This window comes from Helianthus annuus, chromosome 15, assembly GCF_002127325.2.
Source record: "Helianthus annuus cultivar XRQ/B chromosome 15, HanXRQr2.0-SUNRISE, whole genome shotgun sequence".
Taxonomy (NCBI): Eukaryota; Viridiplantae; Streptophyta; class Magnoliopsida; order Asterales; family Asteraceae; genus Helianthus; species Helianthus annuus.
This window is the reverse complement of record NC_035447.2, coordinates 167,633,885-167,653,610: the sequence shown is the minus strand read 5'-3', so window position 1 is coordinate 167,653,610 and position 19,726 is coordinate 167,633,885. Positions and strand designations below refer to the sequence as shown.

The window sequence follows — 19,726 nt, the reverse complement described above, 5'->3', positions numbered from 1 at the left end:
CATGGTTCACCCTCCTTAATCACCATTTGTCATGTTTATTCCTGACTTCACCCTCTTTAATCGTCGTTTAAAATTGGCTTCTTGGTCATCGTAGGTTTCAAGACTGTCACACAAAGTTCACGGGTTGTTCCTTTCTTTCACCAGTGACCAGTAAGTGTTAATATATTTTAGTAGGGTTTATTTGAAAATTAAGTTTAGTTATTTAATAAGCTTAAACTAAATGAAATAGTTAATGAGTTTAACAAATGAGTTTGTATGTTATTGAGTCTAAACTAAATAAAAATGTTAATGGTGCTTTAATTCAAATATCGCCTTTTGTTTAAATAACTATATGTAAAATATATACACAATCGTAATATTTTGGTTCCCAGAAAAGTGGGCCTTGGGTGGTCACCCACTTTGCCTCTCTCATGGGTCGGCCCTAAGACTGGAAGGTATGGTGACGGAGGATGGGCCGTCACGTCACCTCCACGTCACTGGAAGTGAGGATGGATCTAAAGGGGATGGACCAAGAGGGTAGGGGATGAGCCCCTTTATGTATATATATATGTATAGGTATATGTGAGAGAAGGAGGCACGGCGAGATCGTCGTGTGAGAGCCGGTTGGGACGAGCCGGGCTAAGGGAGGCGGTGTGGGGGACCGGCGCCTGGCCAGGCCGGGCCTTAGCCGGCCCCCATACCCTTTAGTCTAATAAGCAAGTCTTAGTGTACTTTTCGCTCTTCATAGTATAGAAAAGGGTTATGGGAGTTTCTACAAAATACACGTGATTTTTTTTTTCTTTTTCTCTTTTTTTTTTTTTTTTTTTTTTTTTTTGTGATACACGATTCTAGGCCAACATTGTGTTTAGTGGGTACCCTTTGAGAACTTCACTGTTCCACAGGAACCCACTCCACTAAATTTCCCAAATCTTAAATCCATGTTTACGCTTTTATGCGCAACACATGCGATACCACCCGTGTAATCGAAAGTGGTTCGAGTACCTACTGAACAAAATGTAACAAACATAAATGCCTAGAGGAAGAACGCCTACTACATCCACACAGACAATTTGATCATAAAAAACCACAATCCAAATCACAATAGGGGGTGGGGTGTTTTGCCTGTAAGAAACAAGAAAAACTGTGTTGCCCTTCTAACACAATGTGCATACTTTTTTCACACTCACATGAGTATCCAACTTACCACAAACATACAACTATAAATCTGCAAAGAAATCACTTGTGGTATCGAGGCCTTGAGCACGTCCGTTGTTTTTCCTCTTTGTTCCTAAAAAAAGAAACAAAATTAAGCAAAGTTGGATACACATATCGCAAGAAAGGAACACATAAACAGATCTTTATGGAAATTATGGTGTGTGATCTATGAACAAGAGCTTGCAAAATTTTTAGTTTCGATTTCATTGTGAAACAAAAATCAGAACTCTGCTTACATTAGAAAAGAAAACACACTACCTTTTGACGATTTTGGAGGAGCATTATCGGTATCCATATCCATGTCATCATCATCATCACTGTCAGAACCCGATTTACCCTCTACTTTCTTTCCAGAACCTTGAAGTAGACTATCGATATCCCACATCTACAAACGAATATGTTGATGGTTAGTAACTTTTCCAATCATGAACAAACGTACACACACAAAGAACACCACCTTCAATATCGAATCATGGGATATGCTTCCGAGAAACTTTCTATCATGGGAAAAAGCTGAAACAAGAACAAAACGCAGTTTAGGGACAAGTTTAGGTGTAAATCCAAATTTATCACGATTGAAGACCACGTAACTGGTTTCACACGTTTCTGTTTTAGCTGTGCTTATTTTAACCCGTTGGCAATAACACCACCCAAACCGACCTTTTCTTTAGTAAAACCGATTGAAATTGACTATTCTTAGCACACACAGATATACATATATAGAGACAGATATATTGTATATGTATATCCATACTACAAACGAGGCATACCGAGACGCTCAACAGGATACTCCGAGTGCTCTGCAATTGGCTGAATTACTCTGTTGGGTAATATACCTACCAAACTAAACACATTGCAAAAAAAAAAAAAAAAAAAAAAAGGTTTAAAACTCATGAAAAACCTGAATTAAACAAGATAATTACAAAATCCTTCTCACCTGATGAGACCATTTTCAGTTCCAGCAATAACCCTCTCTTCGTCAAGCTAAAGCGTATGGCAAACAGCAAATCATTATTACGTAACTAAAACCCGAACGAAGATAACGTATGCAACTTATCAATTTTGATAGGCTGGTCTCAACTTTTAACCCAAAATAACTGACCTTTAGCAGGGCGTTCACAGGGTTGGGAGTGAGAGCCGTAAAGCGATCACTGAAAATATAAATAGATTAAGCAACATTTGCCACAAAACCAATTATATGTTGCAATGGCGAGAAACCTCAAATTTCCAAAAAAAAAAAATATCCATTAGCATTAAGCATTACCTGCAATCCTTGAAAAATCCCCACGAGTATAATAACATAGTTCCGCTTTCAGTCCCACATATAACTTTTCGCCCGTTCTGAGTATTTAAATCAAAGAACACAAATTACTGTCAAATTCAGAAAGCAATATGATGTCAAACATGCACTTAATAGTATTAAGCTCCTGCGTTGCAGCACTTGTCATAAAACTGTGTTAAGTGGTAGCAATGCTATACCATTGTCAGCGACCACCAACACTGGAAAATCTCGTAAAAACAAAATAAATAAAAATGGGAAAAAAAATAACGCCGAGCGAAAAGCAGACGTAAAATCTTTGAATCACGCACACTCATTGCTGAGAAATTAAACCGAAACGTAAAATATAGAAAAAAATAACTAAGTCCATCCAGGACCTACGTGTTGGACGAACTTGTCAAACGCATAAAAATAGATGTGATGCGACGGGCCAGACAAACGGGAAAAAATATACGAAAAAACGTTGAACCCCACACGCACGTTGCGGTGCGTTAACTCACAAAATTTAGAACGAAACGAAAACTTGGGAAAGATGAAAAGTATGGTGGACCAAATATGAAAATAAAAAAGAGTTGAGATTAAATTGCAAAAGATGAAAAACTTTGGGTTAAAAGTAATAAACCAAAGGGTCTAAATTGCAAAATTGAAGTTATTTATTAATTTTAGATAAAGATAAGGATAAAAATAAGTGATATCTATATATCGGTTATTAATTAATATTAATATTAAAAGAAATTTATTAAACAAAATATAAATAAAATTTATAAGGTTGAAGAAGAGAATGACATGTGGCATTATTTGGAGTCTTTTATTATAAGTTAGATTAACACCCTATTCCAAGATATAGACCACATGGAGAAACATTTCCAAGATTTAGAGATCATTTGCCCTTTTCTAAAGAGTGGCAAAGTTGTAAATATATCTTTGATGAACTTATTTACAGTGATGCTTATCTGAAATTAAATTTATTTCTAACTGTTGGTGTGAGTATTGCAAATTTTACATCATATACATACCTTCATTATCACTATTGACAACGGCTCATCTTCAGAAAATTCTGATTGTGTTTGAACCTGTGAAAATAAGTAAAGATTAAATGTATGAACATACAAGTGTAGAAAAGAAAAGTTATTGTATCATAAATCATGTTAAACACATACCTTGTTACTTCGGAGATTACTAACAGATAGAGTGCCGTCTCCACTTGATAAGATAAAAAAACGATATCATAATTTAGTATGTCTACCAATAGAAGCTTAACCAAAAACAAGAGTGAATTTCAAGGATTGTCCTTTATCTTTATACCCATTTTCAGGCGTTGTCCTTTATGTTCAAAATTGACGAGTTTTGTCCTTTATGTTTTCATATCATATACGTTTTGTCCTTTAGGCCTAACCCAGTTAGTTTTTTCAGTTAAATTTGGTCATATGCTTTGCACACGAGGGCATTTTTGTCAATTCAAAGGTAAGTTCAACTTTAGATTAACAGCTCAAAGCTTCTGCAACCTTTGAATTGACAAAAATGCCCTCATGTGCAAAGCACATGACCAAATTTAACTGAAAAAACTAACTGGGTTAGGCCTAAAGGACAAAACGTGTATGATATGAAAACATAAAGGACAAAACTCGTCAATTTTGAAAATAAAGGACAGTGCCTGAAAATGGGTATAAAGATAAAGGACAATCCTTGAAATTCACAGAATAAAGAGAGAAATGTACCTTGTTCCTAAAAGTTTCATGGAATCGGGTTCAAAGGTCATATCAGTAATGTAATCTTCGTGAATTTGAAACGAATTGCAGCAGGACTGTTGTCTGGTATCCCATACCTACAAAGAGAAATGTAGCAGCTATGTCAATCTCCAGTATGGATTTACGGCCAAACATCAACATCTGGTAGATTATTTCAATTTCAAATCTAGACCTCTAAATGCATATGTTAAAAGAATAGATCTATACACGATATAGAAGCCGACTAAGACTGATATGAGCAAAGTCATGAACAGAGATTTGATTGAGACAAAGATAACAAGTAAGAAACCTTTATACACCCTTCGTCACCTCCAGAAGCAATCGTTGTTTCTGTGAGATTAACCAGGCGGTTGACAGCTTTCCTGCAACACACATGATCATTGTACGCTAAAGATCAAAGCTTAATAATAACCAAAACATCCTCAAATCTATTGTAGAAAACAAGGACACCTACTCATGGGAGTTTTCAAGACGCGCAACTGGAGATCCTGTTTCGATATCAGTGGCCAGAATGGAACAGTCTGGAGAACCCGTGAGGATCACTGATAATAAGAATAAACAAACAATAAACAACAATAAGTTCTTCATTGGAATGAAAGAAGTCAGTATTCAATCAGTTTTGCATAGTATATAAACAATGATGTCCATTACCACGTCCTTCGTTGATGAATCTAACAGCTCTACAAGATTCACTGTGAGCATGAACCTTCAAGACCCTAAAATAACCCAGATTTAACATCATAAGAAGATGAATATAAGAAAATTTAACACTTTTTCAAGGCTTTTGTCTGTAATAATCCTGTATGGAATTTAGTTTCATGTTCTAAACTTCTAAACTTAACGAGAATTGACTCAAAGCATAGTTATTAAAGGCACTAGGCGCACTCAAGGCGCGTAAGGCCTCGCCTGTGGCCCAGGCGCAGAGTGCAAAAAAAGCGAGGGCCTGAGAAAAGAAAAGCGCACAATGGAAAAAAAAAATTAAAAATACATTATTTAAAAAAAATAATACTATTCTTCAAATATAATAAACAAAACCTATTATATAACATTTAATATCATCTATTTAGTACTAAATGTGGCAGAGATGAGAATGCTAAGATGGATGTGTGGGCACAAGGTTAGACCGGATAAGAAATGATGTTTTTAGAGAGAGGTTAGAAGTAGCTAGTATATCAGATAAGATAAAGGAAGGAAGATTGAGATGGTTTGGGCATGTGAAGAGGAAGACGATAGAGCCAGTTAGAGTGGTTGAAACTCTCGAGGTGGAGGGGAGGAGGAGTAGAGGCAGACCCAAAATTACTTGGGATGAGCGGATTAGGCAGGATTTGCAAAGATTGTACCTCTCTAAGAACATGGTCCATGATAGGAGCTCGTGGAGACGTAGGATTAAGGTTAAGGATTTCTAGGAGAGGGTACAATTGTGTTTTTAGGTGTAGTGTATGGTCATAGATATGAACTATGTGTATAGGCTGTTTTGTGTTGTTATATTTGTCTTGTTTACCATGCACTCTTTCACCACTCATGTTACATCGGTAGCTAAGTAGCTTCATACACACACACCTCTCATGTTCTATTTATTTCTTTCCTGGGTGTTTTGGAGCCGAGGGTCTCACTGGAAGCAGCCTCGCTATCCCTAAGGGTAGAGGTAAGGTGTGCTTACATCCCACCAGGCCACCCTCCCCAGACCCTACCAATAGCTTTGCTATTTGTGGGATTTTACTGGGTATGATTGATTGATTGATATTTAGTACTAAATGTTCTAAAATATTAGTGCATTAGTTTAGAAAAGTAGTTCTTATATAAAAGTAGAAATCTGGCTGGAATCTTGCGGGAATTTAGACAATTTGGCTGGATACTCTCTGAAATCTAGGAATCTAGCCGGAATGTGCACCTAAACCATCACCGAATTAAAGCGCAATTGCCTCGCCTCGCCTGGAAAATGGGCCTAGGCGCAAGAGGCGACGGCTTTTAACAACTATGATTCGAAGTCCACGGCATAAAGACACTTATTAATTTACGGTTGAGCGGTCTGGATTTACGACGATGTGTGCAGATATACAATCTTCACCCCTTTTAAAAAAACTCTTTTCAACTAACAAAACTGACGTGATCGAGATCTTTACCGGCACAGTTAACCATTTTTAACAACATCAAACACTTTTCTCACATAGACATACATGTCATAAATCATACACTAACCTCTGCGGTTCCGAATCTTCAGCGTAACGATATCTATAACGTATACAACACTTTTAGTTAGCCAACAATCATGAAATATATGAAAATTAGTTACGTATCAATAGAAAACTTACAGAAAAAGGTTGCCGGTGATTAAACCAGCAGCAACAAGCTGATTTGACGGATGAAAATCAAGATCAAATGCTATATTCTTCAAATTGATCTCCATACGTATCAAAACTATGCAGAATTCTTCAACTTAATCTACATAATATGATGAAAATAATCAATCGAACTGAAGATAAACATGAATTCGCTTTATACAGGTTAAAATTCCCCAATTTAACTGCTAAATATGAATGACAATTACCTTGAAGAGGCTTGGAGAACCGGAAGGGACGAACAATCGTAAACCCTAAACCCTCTTGTTTGTTTTTAAAAATAAATATAAAAAATACTGAAAACCCTAAAATTAGAGATTTCTTTTTATGTTTTGAACACATAACTTTTAACTCTCTCAAACCTAGCTCCCAAAAATTAAAATTCACATAAATAGTTACGTCGATGTTAAAATTTGTAAGGCTCGGTTTTGACAAATTGTACATTACTTTTCACTCTGGGAGGTTTTTTTTGTTTTTAGGGATATTGGATTTAAATAATCAAAACTTTCATCAATTGGCCGATAACAATCCCAACTTTCAATTTGTACATCAGCACTCCCAAATTTCCAACTTATTGGTCGATAACACTCTCTAACTAACAGAACCCTAACACAGTTAGTTGTTGCCACATCATCAAAAATGCCATGTCAGCTGCTACATCAGTTGCCATATCAGCTGTCACGTCATCAAAAAATCCCACATCAACTGCCACGTCATCAAAAAATCTCACATCAGATGCCACATCAGCAAAAACTAACTGGGTTAGAGTTCAGTTAGTTAGGGAATGTTATCGGCCAATAAGTTGAAAGTTGGGAGTGCTGGTGTACAAATTGAAAGTTGAGAGTGTTAACCAATTGATGGAAGTTGGGGACTTGGGGCTATTTAAATCTGATATTCCTTTGTTTTATGTTGAAGCGCTAATAAAAATAAGCACGTAGAAAAAAGACAAATCATGAATTTTATGAAAAAACATCTTTTAAAAGTTGTAATAGAAGAATGAAACCTTTGAAGCATCTTTGATGGCTTGTATGTTTATGTTTTAATTACTTGTACTCAGGATGAAATTTACATCGAAACGTATATAAAAATATGTATATTGCAACGTTACATTCAGTATTTTTTATAATACATCATATTTAAAAGTTATAAAAGAATTGTTAGTGTGTCATGTGTCATGACTTATTGGGCAAAAAGAGAAAAATAACGACAAAAAATTTAGGGTTTAAACGTTAAATATCAACTAAAGGAGAGATGGCAAGTCATAACAAGAATTCTATATTCAATTCTCGGTTAAATCTCATGCGGAAATCACTTGTACTAAGGGGGTGTTTGGGATTCCTTTTCAACTTCTCCTTCTCAAAAGTCCTTCTCAAAAGCGATAAGTAAAAAATCCTGACTTCTTCTTTCTGCTTTTTGAAGGCATAATTAGCTCCAAAAGTCCTTCTTTGATAGTGTTTGGGATTCTTTTTTACTTCAGAGTGTTTAGGATTCCTTTTCTTCTCAAAAGTCCTTCTTAGCCCCAAAAGTCATTTTCAAAAGGGATCCCAAACACCCACTAACTTCTTTTAGCACTTGTAACCTTTGATGTGATTATATAAATACTAAATCTTTAAGAGGCCACCGACCTTTTGTTTTGAAGTATTAATATTGTTTTTAAGTTAAGAATACTATAAATATTTGTTTATTTATTTGTGAACAATCTTAATGAAAAAGGGTCTGCTTTTTATCTACGTTTAAATCGCTTATTATTGTTATCTAACACATGAATCTAATTTGAAAAACTTTGAAGTTCATTCTTATTAAATCATAACCATCAATGTTCTCCATCTTTATATGTTCATTGTTTTATCATGATATGTCAAAATGTTAGCACAAGTTCTATATTTTGATTCATAATCTTAGCAAGAAGTGTTTAGAGACGTTTTCCTTCAATGAAATACATCAAGTTTGATTTGCATAAACGGATTTGTGACAATTATTTTAGCAATGTTGTACTTGTATAAAAAAATATTTGCTTAAAATGTAATAGATTGTTTTTTAAAAACAATAAACTCAATAGAGAACAATTGTAGGATTTTATTATGAAGCATTTATGCGACCCAAACCGGACTGAAAAATCTAAAATCAAGTGATAGGCATCCCATACACCGAAAATTACCGACACCCATGGACAGTGGCGAAGCTTGAGACTTCCGACCGGGGGGTCGAAAACGTATATACCAAAAAATTTCTATAAAACGGGGGGTCGAAACCGTATATCCCCAAAAATTTCCACTACTGAGCAAAAAGTTCGGGGGGTCAGCCGCCCCCTCCGGCCCCCACTATGCTTCGCCAATGCCCATGGAAAAAATTTCTGGTTCTTCCACCGTTGACTCCATGAAGTTGAATAAAGATAATTCAGACTAGTGATCAGGGTCAGAAAGTTGCAACAAATATTCATCAATACAGTTGTAGTTGGATGGTTCAATAAATAGTTAGTTACACATGTCCCTAACCATACAGGCCGAGCACCGAGAGCCGATAATCACATGAGCAGCATCTTTTAATTAAACATTCACCAGAATAGAATCTCAATTCTCCTACCGGAGTCAGTGCCCGAATTGAAGAAGCACATTTAACTCCTTCACCCTCTGTATTTCTGTCCCTGCAACTCAAATAATGCAAATCATGTTAAGCCTAATGACTCAGATGTTACGGAAATGTAAGACGTATTTTACCTTCTTGCATGGTTAGTTGAATGGCACGCCTCTCGAGTTCAACTGCATGTCTGTTACACTCATCAGGAGAAAACGATCGGAGCTCTAGCATTATGAAAGATATGAATTAGACGAGCAAGTAAACGCATAGAAATCACACTACCTAACAAAACGAAACTAGGGCAGTTCAAAAAGCTCGCGACTCGGAGCTCGCTCGAAACTCGCTCGGATTTAGCTCGGAAAAAGCTCGCTCGATTTGGCTCGGTTTAAAAGTGAGCCGAGCCGGCTCGGCTCGGTTAGAAAGTGAGCCTAGCTCGGCTCGGCTCGTAACGAGCCGAGCTGGCTCGGTTCGGCTCGCTTTGTAGCTCGGCTCGGTTTAGCTCGAATTATTTTACTTATAATAAGTTTTAATTTTATATACATTATAATATATTACAAAAAAAAACTGATTATTATTTACATGTATATAGGTTTGTAATTTGATATTTATGGCATATTTGAAGATTGATTACCATACTAATAAACTAATATTGTATTTTATTGAAATTAAAACTTATTTTGCGTTGTTAAACTTGATTTTGGTTTGAATTGTATTAGGTTGAACTTATTTTGAATATATTTTTTTAAATTATTGAATAATATTTTAGGCTATTAAATTTTAAGAGGTATATATTAGTTTTTTTTTATAAAATCGGCCAAACCAAGCCGAGCCAAGCTAGCTCGGTTTAAAACCAAGCCGAGCCCGAGCTTAGATTTTCAGCTCGGTTTCAAATCCGAGCCGAGCCGAGCTAGCTCAGTTTATAATCGAGCCGAGCCCGAGCTTGGCCTGGCTCGGCTCGGCTCGGCTCATGAACAACCCTAAACGAAACTCACTCTGAAGATAAACCTCCTGATTTGAGGCGTCACATTGGCGCAAGTAGTTGTGCAGCTGAGCAAATCTTGCACTCCAATGCTCCATTGCAGACTTCGCTTGCTCGTTTTCAAAACTTCTAATTGTAGTAGCAGTAGCTGCTATAGAGTTAGGTGCAAAAGATTCATCAGGCTTCTTTTTATCACCTGCTGCTTGTGGTTGATATGCTGATGGCGTTGTTCGGTTCTTGTCTGAGTTACTCAGTTCTGTTTCGGATTTCCTACGTGCATAAACGAGATTACGATTGACATTACCAGTAGTAGGACTCTTGGGTTGATCTTCGTCAAAGGACCTGTGAGGTTTATTGTCGTTTTGCACATCTCTCACTTCAGCGGCAGCGGCGGCGGTGGTGGTTGTGGTGGTAGCTGTAGTGATGATGCTTGCACATTTTCCGAGACCGTACTTGCTGAGATTAGAGCTAACCATTTGTTCAACCATCTTATCGGATGCCTTGCGTCAATGGCCTGTTAACCACCATATAAACTCCAATCATTTACTCCGTATACTTATGGTTTTGGTAAGAGTATTTCTTTATTCCATGTGAGTAGAGGTGGTAATTTTTACCCATTTACATACCAACGGGTCAATTTCTTTTGTGCTTTATCTCAATGGATCAAATCATATAATTTAGCTAAAAGCTTGAATATGTTAAAAAATTATTTTAATTGCATGCACCATCTAGGTTGTTTTATTCAACTATAATTGTAATAAGATGTTTATTTGTAATCATAACTAAATAATTATTTATCTATAAAAGAAAACTAAAAACGGAAATGGACATATACTTGCAAAGCACCCCCTTCCATATAGATTGAGCAAACTATAGGCCCTTATAGCAAACAAAGGGACATAGCCTTTATAGGAGCCAAGAACAATTTATGTGCGAAATTACAACACCTATATGCATCTTATTGTACAGTAATGATCTATGATCATAGTTGTCGATAGCGAATAGCGATAAATAACGACAAGGCACCTATAGGCTACGTAGCGAATAGCGACAAATAGCAACGACTATTTTATAAATAGCGATTACACTAGAAAAAGAATTTTGAAAATTTTTATATGTATATTACATCAAAATACCCTTGTATATATGCTATTTTACATGTATATTTAACAAAAACCTATAAATCCAACTATGTACACTTGGCCACTTCGCTAAATAGCGCGCTATAGCGGTCACTATAGCCGCTATTGACAACTATGTCTATGATCAAAGCGGAAAACGTGTATAATTTGAACAAACTATATGCAACCACACTTTATGTTACCAGACACATAGACCTGGCAAACGGGTCGGGTCGGGTCGGGTCATGGGTCAAAACGGGTTAGGGTCAGAACGGGTTCGGGTCAAAACGGGTCAATTAAAAAAAGGGTTGTTTTGGTTCGGGTCGAAACGGGTTCGGGTCGAAACGAGTCCGGGTCAGAACGGGTTTCGGGTCGGGTCGGGTCAGAATTTTTTTATGAACTTGCAGTAACCTTTGTTTCTGTGAACTATTGAGTTTGGTCCTTAATTTTGCGTCCTTATTAGGTCTACTGCAAGCTGAAAAACAGATTCTGATTTGGATTTATATAGTTAAGTTTGCTGATAAAAAAATGGTCAAATCACTTCCACAAAGTTGTGTATCAAGCACAGTGGGAAATTATATTAGTTTAGATGCTTTATTTCAGTATGATTTCGGGTTGAAACGGTTCGGTTCGAAACGGTACTGGTCGGTACGGGTTGAAACGGTTCGATTCGAAACGGTACTGGTCGAAACGTGTTCGCGTCGAAACGGTACGCGTCGAAACGGTTCGTGTCGACACAGTTCGATTCGAAACAGTACTGGTCGAAACGGTACGGGTCGAAACGGTCGCGTCGAAACGGTACGTGTCGAAACGGTTCGCGTCGAAACAGTACGGGTTGAAACGGTACGAAACTCGTCCCGACCCGAAACTTGTCTCGTGCGGAAACACGTGTCGGCCCAAAACCCATTGCGATCCGAAACCCGTCCCGTGCAGAAACCCGTGTCGGCGTGAAACCCGTCCCGAACCGACCCCGTTCCGATCCAAAACCTGCGTCGTGCTGAAACCCGTCTCGGCTCGAAACTCAATTTGAACTGAACCCGTTCCGATCCAAAACCCATTTTGTGCCGTAACCCGTCTCGTGCGGATACTTGTGCCGGCTCGAAACCCATTCCGACCCAAAACCTGCCCCATTTCTTTAAGACACTAACCCACATCGACCCATTTCTTTAATGTTGTCGACCCGCTTTGACCCGAAAATAACAAGATAAAATTTCAAGTGACCCATTGTGACCCATTTAGTTAAAATATCTTACCCAAACCAACCCATATAACTTTAAAAGCAACCCAAACTGACCCATTTGAAAGGCTTTGGGTCAAGATTGCCTCCTCTACAGACACATAACAAATTAAAGGAAGTATTGGAATTTCATCATTAGTTATGAAAAAGAAGCCACTGATGGTTATAACTGAACAAGAATCCTCTGTGCAGCCACATGTTTTATACAAGAATAACAACTGAGCCATGTAAAAGAAGCTTTTGCGTTAACCGAGTTTTGGTACTAACCGATACACATGATAACTTACTGCGCAATGTTCATAAGTCTGTTTTAAAAAGCTTCAGGTGAGGTTAGGCGCAGAGTGTACACAAAGTGTTCGCCTTTTAATACTTCTCATTGAGGCGCAAACATTGGCGAAACCCCCCCCCCCCATTTTCGCGAAACCGGGGGGGCGGCAACGTATATACCTATACGAAAGTACTATTCATAACACTACGCATCGAAAAGTTCGGTGGGTCGGGCGCCCCCCCCGGACATACCTTATCCTGCGCCCCTGCGCGAATGAACACATGTATGTGCCTCATGTATCAAATGCTTTCTTTTATGTATTTGTAGACCATATGTTCTATACTTACTCGATTTAGATGAGCTCACGTTTTAGTCTAAATACTTGGAAGAAGCCCATGTGTGATGTGCCTAGCATGCATATATTGTGGCACCTTTGCTTAAGAAGGAAGTTGAAGACACCCAAACAAGAAATAATGGGCTCTCAACAGTTCTGATTTATCTGATGGATATCGTATCGCGATTCAGTTGTTCAAAAAGATATAGTAATACATACGTTGTCACAAGCGCACAAGGCGCACAAGTGCAGCCCAGTGCACGCTATGCAGTTATAGCGGTCCAAAATCAAATAGCAGTCAAGGGCCGTTATTTGAGATATAGGTTATCACGGTAGGATATCAGTAATTTTGCTATCATGCAGAATTTATATATGTATATACAAAACATAAAAGATATATAATAGTAATAGTAATATCAAAAATCAAAACTCACAAAAGTGTGAATATTTGAAATATGATCTAATTAATCATAAGCCATGAAATCTAATTATAACCATTTTAGTTCTTACCAGAGATCTGTTCTAACCCACCCATTTTGCCACGTTGAAGGGAAATAAATCAATAATCTCCCCTCCGTTTGAAGTTTCGGCATTTAGTGTTGGGTTATTAAAAAAATACATTTTATTGCCATTTCCTTAATTTTGGCCCGGAAATATAACACCTTGAAAATTGGTGCTATGACCACTATCTGGGAATCAAGCAGCGGTCAATATCACTGATAATATCAGTTATTCTGAACCACTATTTTACACGAGGGCCGCTAACCGCTATCCGACCGCTATCGACTGCATAGAGTGCATGGTAAGTGTTGCACCCTGAAAGACGCTATTTCAGGCGACCGGCCAAAAATCGTTTGAAACCCAAATAAGCCTGGAATCAACCTAAATAAGACTAAACTAGCCCTAAACAAGCCAAAAAAATGTCTAAAACCCCTAAATATGGTATTTTATTTTATGCACCTAGCTTAAAAAGCCCTAACTTTTTTAACACCTGGAACCTAGGCTCCAGGCTAGGCCTATGCTCCTTGAGCGCACCTAGCACTTTTGACAGCATAGGAGTAATACCTTTAGTTAACTATCCAAAAGACTATGTTTGTGTTAGGGGTATCGGATCAGAGTAGGCTCGAGCGGAAGCGGAACAAACACAAACACACACACTAGCAGAAAATAAAGAACACGAGAATTTACGTGGTTCGGTCAAGGTGACCTACGTCCATGGGTTGCAACTAGGGTTTTACTTTTATTAGATGCTCACAACTGTTTTCAGAATTCTCGTGTTCTATAAATACCTATGATGTAATTGTAATCTGTGTCATTCTGAAAACAGTTGTGAGCATCTAATAAAAGTAAAACCCTAGTTGCAACCCGTGGACGTAGGTCACCTTGACCGAACCACGTAAATTCTCGTGTTCTTTATTTTCTGCTAGTGTGTGTGTTTGTGTTTGTTCCGCTTCCGCTCGAGCCTACTCTGATCCGATACCCCTAACATAAGCATACTAATACTTTGTAGTTACTAATTAGTGTACTTATTATGTATATTTTTTATGTTTACTTCATTGATTAATTACATATAATACCTTTTAACGACTTCATACAAAAAAGTGAAACTAATTGGCGCAAAGCCAATTAAATGATGTGATGTATATAATATATAACTATGCATTGAAACAACCTTGGTTTAAAAAAAAGCGCTAGGCACCACAAGGCATTTAGGTCCAACAAGCCGAAGCGCTAGCTTCACGTATGTGAGGCCGGAGGCGTTGCTCTATGTACAAGTGTACAACCAAATAAGCTTAATGTACAACCAAAAGCTGCATCTCTCTCATCTCATGTACTTATCAACCATTTCATCAATTCATCCTTCTGGTCATTTTCACATAGTTGCCTCCTCCACACCCTAAATTTGACCTATTCTGACCCATATGTATATGAAACGCTGCCTCAAGGCCGGCCCCTAAGGCATTTTTCCAATCGCATCGCGTCTGAAACGCACTATTTAAAGCTAAAAAATAAAGGAAACTAAGGTACCAAAGAAAGGACACAGCTGATCCTATTCTTTTGCTAGAACTAACTATAGTAATGAATGGTCAATGGGTCACATGAATGATGAAAATGCTAGGAAGATGTTACATATTTTCTGTTTGATGGTGATGAATTAACACGAGCTAAGCTACTAGAGCATATACACAACATCAATGTAAAAGATGTTGCTCATATGACCAGCCCTAGGCCTAGAGTACCATCTTATGGACTCATGCAGTTATGTTGATTGACGAAGATGATGAAGGGTATGGAGGAGAATATTGGGCTTTCTAAAGATGACAAGAAGAATGCGATATTCGGGAATGTTGTTGAAACAACGATTGAGATGGTTTCTAGTTTAGCCTTACAATCTTATAGACACTTATCACCATGTCTTTTATTTTTTTTATTTGTTTCTAGAATTCGATTATTACATGTAGACTTTTTTCGTTGGTTTTCTACTACTTGTGGTGTTTGATGATATATATGTCAAGTGTTTTACTATAAAATGTAATAATTTTCTATGGTTGTGTTTTAACAAATAGAAGTGTTTTTTTTTTTTTTGGCAAAACAAGGGCGCCTCCTTGCTCCTGTACGTGATGTGTGCACCTTCGCCTCTGCTTCGGGAACCCTATCGACTAGGAGAGTCTCACACTTTTTAGAACACATTCATACGGTTACACAACGGCACATCTTGATCCCATTAATGTGAAAAAAAACGTCTTATTTTATTGATAATAAGTGAAAAATAAGCTATATAAAGAAAATGGTTCAAACAACTTAATAGTCACCTAACGGACAACCTTCTATATTGCTTTCCTGAAAAATGATGGATTCATGAATCATTATCTAAATAAGATGGCTGTAACCGTATTTGATATATTATTTATTTATGAAATAAATAACTGAATAAAAAAGCATTGATGAGTTGACCCAATAAAAAGTAACTTGCTTTGATGCAACCCACTTTGATCCAGCACTTGAATTGAATTTTGACACCTAAATTTATACCACAGTTCAAGCCCACATTGATTTTGAAATACGAACCACAAAAATGTTCTCGTCAATTTAAGTCAACGTCAACATCATAGTTGTCAATAGCAATCGTAGCGATCGCTATAGCGCGCTACGTAGCGTATAGGTCCAGTGTCGCTATTTGGGTTATAGCGATTAATAGCGAGAATAGCGACACTTTATTTTTTTTTAAATATAAATAGCAATTAAATATAGCTATAAAATAGTTGGATTTTAGGTTTTTGTTAAATATAGATGTAAAATAGCATATATACCAGGATATTTTGATATAATATACATATAATATTTAAAAAAAAATTCTAGTGTATCGCTGTATATAATATAGCCGCCCACTATTTATCGCTATTTGCTATGTAGCATATAGGTCCCTTATCGCTATTTGTCGCTATTCGTCATTAACAACTATGTTCAACATTGATACTTCTTTAACACGTAAATATATCAAATTTGACAAGTACAAAGCATAACTATCGTAACTTACTGAAAAGGTTCATTCAGAGCAGTAACATCCCTATGTCCAAAAAAGACAAATGCAAGATCTAGCAAACTAGGTTCAGTACCCTTAATAATCAAACTAAACAAAGCTATTTGTGCATAAACAAGTTGTAGCATTGCTCATTTTTCCATCAGCATAAACTAAATAAATTGCAAAAGGTCAGTTCTGATAGTTTGAATATTACAGTTGTATAATAAGTTAATAACTCCTAATCATAATGAAATTTGAAAACTATTGGATTGCGACTCTCTCCGTCTCAGAGCAGTTACTTTCCCGTGAAAATGAAACCAAAATCACAGAGCTTGGTGGCTATAATGTAGGATCATACCTTTATGGTATGCACGTATAGTACTAAACCAGGCTAGTAATCATAGTTGTCAATAGCGATCGTAGCGATCGCTATAGCGTGCTACGTAGCGTATAGGTCTAGTGTCGCTATTAGGGTTGTAGCGATGGATAGCGAGACTAGCGACACTTCATTTTTTTTAATATAAATCGTAATTAAATGTAGCTATAAAATAGCTGGATTTTAGGTTTTTGTCAAATATAAATGTAAAATAGCATATATCATTTTGATATAATATACATATAAAATATTTTTAAATTTTTTTTTCTAGTGTATCGCTATCTATAAAATAGCCGCCCGCTATTTATCGCTATCTACAAAGCTATAATGCTCAAATTGACACATCTAAAAATTAAAAAAAAAAAAAAAAACATTTACCAGAATCATGGTTGCAAAAGTCGCTAGGCGCTCCCTAGTCGGTCGACCGGGGAGTTGAGAGTACTCGGTCTATGCGGAGAGTACTCGGGGAGTACTCGGAGATGTTAAATTATAAAGAAATTACTTTTTGGTGATTAAATATATGTCAAATAACACAAATTTACTAATATTTATAACAAAATACGTGAAAATGATATTCATTCTTTAATATGATAGGCATAGAAATTATGTTATATTATTATTTAGTTCAAACTAGGCCCGAGTTGACCTACTAGATCCAATTTTGGCCGAGGTTGACCGCGTTTGACCGACTCCGGGTAATTAGGCGGAGTCAAAGAAAGTCGCCTCGGCAGCCTGCCTTGTAGCGACTACTCGGGGAGTACTCGGCCTTGGAAACCTTGTTTTACAACCATGACCAGAATACATCAACTATTCAACCAACTGTAAGGATCTAGTTAAATTAACCTAACTACCACAAATTTAAGCACCGGATTATCTAACTTTTAGTTCTTCAACTCACAATAATCACTTTAAAAACACATGATTTTTGCATATATATGATCTGCAAAACCTACTAACGAACAACAATTGGTGCAAGCAACCGCCATTGGTTGAGGTAAGGATTTTCTGAATATATACCTAAATGAGTATGTTCAACATCTAGTGGATCAATTTCTTCGTCCTTAGGGCTCAAATTGACGATTAATAGTGGTAAATTAAGTTGAAAGTAACAACAGATAATGATCGAAGATGAGATAGTTGATTACCTTTAAGAAGAAACTGAAGTTGAACGCAGAAGATTCAAGTGTATGTATGAAAATGGAGATTGAATTGGGGACGAAGAGTGATTTACCAGGAAATTAGGGATTTGAAGCGGGAAGTAATGGCATAGACCGTCACGTCTACAAACACAACCGCCTTTATTTATATATTTTATTTATTGCTCTTTCGTTACTTTATTTTATTTAGAGTAAATTGCCAACATCGTCCTAGAAGTTTGGCATATTGCTATTTTTCATCCAAAATAACTTTTTTTTACAATATAGTCTTTCATGTTTGGGATTTTTTGTCATTTTCATTCAAATATCTAATTTGCTTTTATTTTTCTATCAAAAAAATCCCAGATCTCAGGGACGATTTTGACAATGGCAAAAAATCTCAAAAGTGAAGGACTATATGGTATAAAAAAGTTGTTTTGGATGAAAATGACAAACATACCCAAACCTTAGGGACGATTTTGTCAATTTACTCTTTTATTTATTATATTATAGTTTTTTAATAGAGTTAAATGTCATTTTAGTTCCTTTAGTTTAGGCCATTTTGTCAGTTTAGTCCAAAGGTTTCATTTTTCGCTTGTGGGCCCAAAAAGGTTTCATCGTTGCAAGTTTAGTCCACTAGGTTAACTTCATCCATTTTTTTTGTTAACAAGAAAGACAATTCGGTCATTTTATATGACCGAATTGCCCTTCTAGTTAACAGAATTACATATAAAATGACCGAATTGCCCTTATCGTTAACAGAAAAAATGGATGAAATTAACCCAGTGTACTAAAGTGGCAACGATGAAACCTTTTTGGACCCACAGGCGAAAAATAAAACCTTTGGACTAAACTGGCAAAATGACCCAAACCACAGGGTGTAAAATGGTATTTAACCCTTTTTAATAAGTTATTTAAGATTTTATTTATTTATTTATTATAGTTTTTAAATAAGTTATTTATGATTTTTTAACAGCAAATGTTACCTTTGTTTACACCAATAATTCTAAACTATCATTTGCCCTTGTCCGGGTTTCTCATCTCTAAATAGACGTCTGCACCTCTGGCAGGTAGGCATTATAGGGGTATGGACGGTTCGATTATTAGCATTAACCGTAACCGAAGTCACATGTTAATCGATTTGGTTAATTCGGTTAAATTGTCGGTTTTTTGTTCGGTTAATAACCAAATCAAACAAGCGCTATTTTTTTTGCTTAGAAATACACGTAATGAAGATATAAATACAGGAAATGAAGGTATAATAATCACTGAAATAGAGGTATAATTACAAGTGGAGGTATAGATAAATGAAATTGAGGTATAAATACATGAAATGAAAGTATAAATACATGAAATGAAAGGATAAAACATAAAATGGAGGTATCAAATCTGGAAATATATGAAAATATAAATGGTTCGGTTCAGTTTAGTTAATTCCGGTTAACCGATGGTACAAAAATAAACCGATAACCAACTTTCGGTTAATTCAGTTTTGGTTAATGTCGGTTTGGTTTCGTAGATTTTCGGTTCGATTTCGATTAACGGTTAAATTATTGCCCGCCCAGGCAAGCCCTACATTAACAGTTATGATTTATGAATAGTGTTTCTTGTTTAG

The 19,726-nt window shown here is 36.5% G+C and overlaps 2 protein-coding genes across 3 annotated transcripts; both read right to left on the bottom strand.

Moving 5' to 3' along the window:
* Positions 1–1,009: 1,009 nt before the first annotated feature.
* On the bottom strand, positions 1,010–6,877 carry LOC110912449 (WD repeat-containing protein 55). The gene is made up of 16 exons (XM_022157158.2): positions 6,770–6,877; positions 6,534–6,663; positions 6,421–6,453; positions 4,873–4,937; positions 4,676–4,763; positions 4,511–4,583; positions 4,192–4,298; positions 3,634–3,676; positions 3,490–3,546; positions 2,459–2,535; positions 2,297–2,345; positions 2,132–2,178; positions 1,965–2,038; positions 1,652–1,707; positions 1,453–1,579; positions 1,010–1,267 (listed from the first exon to the last, which is right to left on the bottom strand). The coding sequence occupies exons 2-16, from the start codon at positions 6,626–6,628 to the stop codon at positions 1,197–1,199; spliced, it is 1,062 nt and encodes a 353-aa protein (XP_022012850.1). The 5' UTR covers positions 6,629–6,663; positions 6,770–6,877; the 3' UTR covers positions 1,010–1,196.
* A 2,065-nt stretch (positions 6,878–8,942) lies between these two features.
* Positions 8,943–18,285, bottom strand: LOC110912450. 2 transcript variants are annotated; one of them, XM_022157159.2, is made up of 4 exons: positions 18,121–18,285; positions 10,130–10,630; positions 9,278–9,361; positions 8,943–9,204 (listed from the first exon to the last, which is right to left on the bottom strand). In XM_022157159.2, the coding sequence occupies exons 2-4, from the start codon at positions 10,602–10,604 to the stop codon at positions 9,149–9,151; spliced, it is 615 nt and encodes a 204-aa protein (XP_022012851.1). In that variant the 5' UTR covers positions 10,605–10,630; positions 18,121–18,285; the 3' UTR covers positions 8,943–9,148. The 2 variants fall into 2 exon arrangements, with proteins under 2 accessions (XP_022012851.1, XP_022012852.1); XM_022157160.2 differs by having other exon boundaries at positions 10,143–10,630; positions 18,121–18,269.
* Positions 18,286–19,726: the final 1,441 nt, after the last annotated feature.

Coding starts and splice junctions, on each gene's coding strand:
- LOC110912450 (XM_022157159.2), bottom strand. CDS start 10,604: ATGGTTGAACAAATGGTTAGCTCTAATCTCAGCAAGTACGGTCTCGGA. Junction 9,362..10,129: donor TCAGGAGGTTTATCTTCAGA/GTGAGTTTCGTT, acceptor TCATAATGCTAG/AGCTCCGATCGTTTTCTCCT. Junction 9,205..9,277: donor TCAACTAACCATGCAAGAAG/GTAAAATACGTC, acceptor TTTGAGTTGCAG/GGACAGAAATACAGAGGGTG.
- LOC110912449 (XM_022157158.2), bottom strand. CDS start 6,628: ATGGAGATCAATTTGAAGAATATAGCATTTGATCTTGATTTTCATCCG. Junction 4,299..4,510: donor GTGACGAAGGGTGTATAAAG/GTTTCTTACTTG, acceptor TTCTCTTTGTAG/GTATGGGATACCAGACAACA. Junction 2,179..2,296: donor CTGTGAACGCCCTGCTAAAG/GTCAGTTATTTT, acceptor CATACGCTTTAG/CTTGACGAAGAGAGGGTTAT.